The sequence below is a fragment of the Trachurus japonicus genome, chromosome 13, assembly GCF_045865225.1.
Source record: "Trachurus japonicus isolate A0001 chromosome 13, Traja_1.0".
Taxonomy (NCBI): domain Eukaryota; kingdom Metazoa; phylum Chordata; class Actinopteri; order Carangiformes; family Carangidae; genus Trachurus; species Trachurus japonicus.
In genome coordinates this window covers 22,395,668-22,401,798 of record NC_140919.1, presented here as the reverse complement: position 1 = coordinate 22,401,798, position 6,131 = coordinate 22,395,668, and the positions used below count along the sequence as shown (strand labels likewise).

The following is a 6,131-nucleotide window of genomic DNA, read 5'->3' as shown; positions in this document are numbered from 1 at the left end:
CCACATTCAAGCAATAATGTAAGAAATAGCTAGCTATAACTCAGGGGTCACCAACCCAGTGCCCACGGGCACCGGGTCGCCTGCAGGGACCACGGAAGTCGCCCGCACGGCCTGTTCTAAAAATAGCACCACATCATGGAGCTCAGTCAAAAAAAAAAAAAAAAAAAAAATGTTGCTGTTCTTTTTGAATCAATAACATTTGCAGTGATGTAGATTTGAAAATGCATTATTAAATAAGTAAATAAATAAATTACGTAACGTTATAATTAACTCTGACCTTGTCTGTGGTCAAGGGGTCAGCACAGGACACGCCCCCGCCTCACTCGGCTAAAACAAGCTAGCGAAGGCAGTGACGACGCGATAAATGGAGAAAACATGACGGAAAAGCGACATAAAACATACTATTTTCACAGCGACTGGGAGGAGGAGTTCTTTTTTACTACGGTGAAAGACAAATGTGTATGCCTCATTTGCGGGGCGACTGTGGCAACGACAAATCGGCACAATGTGGAGCGTCATTTCAGCACATGTCACACAAGCTTTCATGCTAGTTACCCACCTGGTAGCACGTCGCGAGCAGAAAAAGCCTGTGAGTTGAAGGCAGCTTTGGGAAAACAGCAGTCTTTTTTCAAGAGGCCGGTGATAAAATCCCACAAAGCAACCGAAGCTTCATTTAGAGCTGCGAATTTACTGATGAAAAGGAAGAAAGCATTTTCGGATGGGGAGGTCCTGAAAGAAGCAATGATGCTCATTGCAAACACTTTGTTCAAAGACGAGAAGAATGGTCCCGATGTCATCTCTACTCTCTCCGATGTCCAGCTGGGGGCAAGTACTGTAGTGAGAAGAGTATCGGCGATGTCCGGGAACTTAACAGAGCAGCTGGACCAGGATCTGGCCAGGTGCCGCTGGTTTAGCGTCCAGTGTGATGAGTCCGTGGACAGCAGCAGCACAGCCCAGCTAATGATGTTCATCCGGATGGTGTTTGATGATTTCTCCGTAAAAGAAGAGCTACTTACACTGTTGCCCCTGACGACAACAACAAGGGGAGTTGACGTCTACGACGCGGTGAAAAGGTACTTTGTTGACAAAAAGGTGCCGTTAGAAAAACTGGTGTCAGACGGGGCTCCCGCCATGACGGGCCGACATGCAGGCTTCATTGCGCACTGCAAAGGTGACGCAGACTTCCCCAAATTCCTACACTACCACTGCATCATTCATCAGCAGGCGATATGTGCCAAAGTGATCGGCTTTCATCACGTGATGACTCCTGTCATGAAGATCATTAACAGCATCCGCGCCAAAGCCAAACAACACAGGATGTTCAAGGTGTTATTGGAGGAGCTGTCAGCTGAGTATGGGGACCTGTTACTGCACACAGAAATCAGATGGCTCAGCAGGGGACGAGTTCTGCAGCGCTTTTTGTCACTTTTGGATGAAATCAAAGAGTCCATGCAGTCCAGAGGGGAGGACATCTCGCTGCTCGAGGACACTGAGTGGATTCTCGACCTTGCATTTTTAACAGACATCACTGGGAAACTGAACCATTTGAACTGTGAGTTGCAAGGAAAAGGCAAGACTGTGGCTGACATGATAAGTGCTGTAAACACATTTAAAGCTAAGATGAACATTTTCTCTGTGCATTTACAGAAAAAAAAGCTGCTGCACTTCCCCTCCTTGCAGTCAGTGCTTAATGACAATGTTTCTGCATCTGGGGCTTTTGTCAAAGCTGTAGGAAAGTACGCTGAGGTCATTAACAGACTTGGGCAAGAGTTTGAGAACAGGTTTTGTGACTTTGATAAACTTCAGCCATGTGTGTCATTTGTTTCAAACCCTTTCATGCAAGTGGACGTGAGGTATATGGCTGAGCAGCTAAGTGCAATGTTCAGCTTGGATGCTGGACAAGTGGAGATGGAAATCCTTACGATGCAAAATGACCTGCACCTCAGAGCAGAGTCCTGCATCGGGTCGGATCCCCGCGGGTATCCGACGGGTACCCCGCAAAAACGGTGTTCAACGGGTGGATAAGCGGTCTTGTGAAAATTCACGGGTCGGGCACGGGCGGAACTCAAATGAACGCGGGTGGGTACGCGGGTGTATGTGTAGGCCTACAGAGGAAAACTCACGTGCATGAACCAGCGTAGCAAATCTTTTTTTTTTTATCACTCACGGCAACAACAGAGCAGCATCTTGATGTAAATAAACAATCTTTGGCCGCTCGTGTGACCGCTCACAGCTTTCCCTGAAGTTTAGCCTGTCATGGCTTGACTGCTCGGCTTCTGGGTAAGCTACAAACACACCGATGGGATCAATGTAAAGGCTGAAGTGTCCTGCTTTCATTAAAAAAAGAATTACGTCGCTATCATTCTCCGTTCCGGAAATAGCCGCGAAAGAGTACGCCCCCCCCCCCTCTCTCTTTTCTTTTCTTTTTTCTTTTTTCTAAAGAGTACGGCTGTACCCCCGTTATCGCCGGTGATGAGGGCGATCTAACGGGCAGCGGGTCGGGCAGCGGGTCTTGACGGGCGGGTCGGATCCGGGTTGTAGTCAGAAACTAGAAAATTTCCTCTCGGGAAATTTTGAATGGGCCGCGGGGCTACTGCCGATTTTGCCATCTCTGTCAACATGGGAATCAAACCCACGATCTTAAGCGCAAGACAGAGCTGATCAGACAGACACATGATCATCTTTCTATAAGCACATATGGAGGAGCTGTAACCACATTAGGTTAACTGTGTGTGTGTGTGTGTGTGTGTGTGTGTGTGTGTGTGTGTGTGTGTCACCAACAAGGTTTAACTTTAAAACCAGATTAAATCATGGTTTAAGTTTAAATTCTGTTGCACGTTAACTGTGTTTTAATCACATGAAGGTGTGTGTGTGTTTGTGTGTGTGTAACTGTAATCACATGAAGCTGGCTCTAGAGTCTGTGTGTGTGTGTGTGTGTGTGACTGACTTGACACATAGTTAGTTAGTAGCTGCATCCTGTGTCAGTCTGATTTAGCTGTGTCTGTGTTTATAAACATTTAAACGAGCGCCAGGTGGATTGTTTATGAAGTTAACGAGCTCTGGTCTGAGGATCAAAGAGGTTACCACGGCGATAGGGGCCCCCGCAGGCTGAGACAGACAGAAACGTGGAGAAAAAGAGCCATTTTCTGCCTCTAAACCGGTCTCACATTTAGGCTTAGCATGACAAAACGGTAACTCCTATCAGAACAAAACACAGATCAACGTTGCTCTAAGGACTTACTGAAAATTTCGGTACGATTTGGTGTTTCTACAGTAAATATTTTGGCGACGCTGGCAGTTTTAAAACATCAGGCCGTTCTGCTCCTCTCAGAAAATATTTGTATTGGACTCAATGAGGAGCAGAGACAGACGTGGCCGCACTCAGAGGCTGATTCTGTAAGTTCTGTAAGTCTCTCTGATATTTTGAGCACATGACATGAGAGATAACAAGTTTGTCTTACAAATTCTGAAAAAATTATGTCTGTAGAGTGTAAATTGTGGCCGTGCTGACAGTTTATCCAGAAAAAATACAGAATGTTTCTTCACTCTCTCCCACTCTAACCGATGATGTCACGCACTCTGACACGAACATTCCATGCAATACACACCCATTATAAACTCATAATTTCTCCAAAAATGATCATGGTCATTGATCAGGGATTGATCAAAAACTATATGACCTATCAAAACGTGGAGTAATACGACAATACACAAGACTTGTGTCTACTGTTTAAAGTTTAAATGGAGTCTCTAGGTGAAAGTATGCCTGAGCAGTAGACGTTTGTTAAACTCCAATGATTGGTCTTTTTCGCTCTTTTTTTTTCGCCCGTCCCATTGACTTACATGCAAAATTTTTGCGCAGTTTTTTGCGACTACGTCGCGAAAAATTCGTAAACTGTTGAGAAAAGTAATAGCACAGCGATCCCGATCAAGACGCACGTTTTGATATATAATATAGTAGCGCATCGAAATCTGGCCGGAAGTGGAAAAATAACTAGAAAAAACATTTCCAAGAATGGAAATGGTGTGAATGCTGGAAGCAATGCTGAATGAGCTGAAGAAATTGTTGAAAGAAAGAAAGAAAGATTGAAACAAGAGAGAAAAAAGAAAAGGACAGAAAGAAAGAAAGAAAGAAAGAAAGAAAGAAAGAAAGAAAGAAAGAAAGAATCAAACAAACAAAGAAGTAAAAAGACAGAAATGGAGTGAAAGAAAGAAAGAAAGAAAGAAATGGAGTAAAAACAAAGGAAGAGAAAAGGAGAAGAAAGAAAGAAAGAAAGAAAGAATCAAACAAAGAAGTAAAAAGACAGAAATGGAGTGAAAGAAAGAAAGAAAGAAAGAAAGAAAGAAAGAAAGAAAGAAAGAAAGAAAGAAAGAAAGAAAGAAATGGAGTAAAAACAAAGGAAGAGAAAAGGAATAGAAAGAAAGAAACAATCAAACAAACAAAGAAGTAAAAAGACAGAAATGGAGTGAAAGAAAGAAAGAAAGAAAGAAAGAAAGAAAGAAAGAAAGAAAGAAAGAAAGAAATGGAGTAAAAACAAAGGAAGAGAAAAGGAGTAGAAAGAAAGAAAGAAAGAATCAAACAAACAAAGAAGTAAAAAGACAGAAATGGAGTGAAAGAAAGAAAGAAAGAAAGAAAGAAATGGAGTAAAAACAAAGGAAGAGAAAAGGAATAGAAAGAAAGAAAGAAACAATCAAACAAACAAAGAAGTAAAAAGACAGAAATGGAGTGAAAGAAAGAAAGAAGAAGAAAGAAGAAAGAAGAGAGAGGGGGATGATAGATAGAAAGAGGTAGATGGATGGATGGATGGATGGATGGATGGATAGAGAGGGAAGGATATAAAAAGTTACGTAAAATACAAATGAAGGAGTAGAAGAAAGAAAGAAAGAAAGAAAGAAAGAAAGAAAGAAAGAAAGAAAGAAAGAAAGAAAGAAAGAAAGAAAGAAAGAAAAAAAGGAGACAGAGGGGTTAAAAAATAGGGAGGGGTATAGATAGATAGATAGATAGATAGATAGATAGATAGATAGATAGATAGATAGATAGATAGATAGATAGATAGATAGATAGATAGATAGATAGATAGATAGATAGATAGATAGGACACATGTTAAAAGCTGCATCCTATGTCCTAGGCTCCACCTGTAATTGTACTACTATTAATAGAATTGGAAAGACTAAACGTCTGAACTTAAATTCATGAGAAAAATATAAATTGTTGGAGATGTTTACATCAAAAGTATAAAATAATTGAGAGCCTGATGAATTTGAGCTGAAAACCTGTGTGTGTGTGTGTGTGTGAGTCTGACGGTCTCTCTGTCTGCGTGTACATGTGCAGAAAGTAATTTTGTTAAGCGCCACAAAACTCCTCTCTCCCTAATGATCTGATTGATTGGCAGCCTGCCCTCAGAAGTTGCCATGACGACTACCATGCTTACATTTTACTGTGTGGAACAGTGTTGTGTTTGTGTGTTTGTCTGTTTGTGTATGTGTGTGTGTGTGACTGTGTGTGAGCGTCTGTGTGTGTCTGTCTGTGTGAGTGTGATGCCTGTGTTTGTGCGTGGACATCCTCTGTCAGTCTGGTTTATCATGTGTGTGTGTGGGGCTGTGTTTAAAAACATCTTAACGAGCAGCCAGGCTGCAGCTGACCTGTTCTATTTATAGACTTTGATAACGAGCTGGCCCCAACAGCTGGACCAACTGCACACAGAGCAGAGCAGAGCAGAGAGATTTGAGCTCTGAGCAGCTTCCCAAAACAGCCCAGAAAAAGAGAACCGTACCTCTTATTAGAATGTGGTCCTCCTGACCATCTGGGCAAGCAGACCTTCCTGAGCACATTGATGTGCATTAAATGTTTGTAGGGCAAAAACTTTTCTCAGGGTCGCAAGGTAGAAAAGGGGGGCATTTCTGCTTTTCTAAAAAAAATCAGCTCCTACTTTTATATTGAAGTGGATGAGCCACTGGAGCGGGTCTAGCTGGACAATTAGGCTCACTGAGACAATTCTGTAAGTCTGTCTGCTGTTTTGAGCACATTAAATGAGACACAACAAGTGTGGCTACAAACCGGTGAGGAAATCATGTGTCTAGAGTTTAATTTGTGGCCGTGCTGGCAATTTATCCAGAAAAAATCCTGAAT

General features: G+C 42.3%; 1 protein-coding gene across 1 annotated transcript; it reads left to right on the top strand.

Moving 5' to 3' along the window:
* Nucleotides 1-855: 855 nt before the first annotated feature.
* Nucleotides 856-2,516, top strand: LOC146975938 (general transcription factor II-I repeat domain-containing protein 2A-like). The gene is made up of 2 exons (XM_085796675.1): nucleotides 856-1,570; nucleotides 2,443-2,516. The coding sequence occupies exons 1-2, from the start codon at nucleotides 856-858 to the stop codon at nucleotides 2,514-2,516; spliced, it is 789 nt and encodes a 262-aa protein (XP_085652801.1).
* The last annotated feature ends 3,615 nt before the right edge of the window (nucleotides 2,517-6,131 follow it).

Coding starts and splice junctions, on each gene's coding strand:
- LOC146975938 (XM_085796675.1), top strand. CDS start 856: ATGTCCGGGAACTTAACAGAGCAGCTGGACCAGGATCTGGCCAGGTGC. Junction 1,571..2,442: donor CTGTGAGTTGCAAGGAAAAG/GCAAGACTGTGG, acceptor TTTTTTCTAAAG/AGTACGGCTGTACCCCCGTT.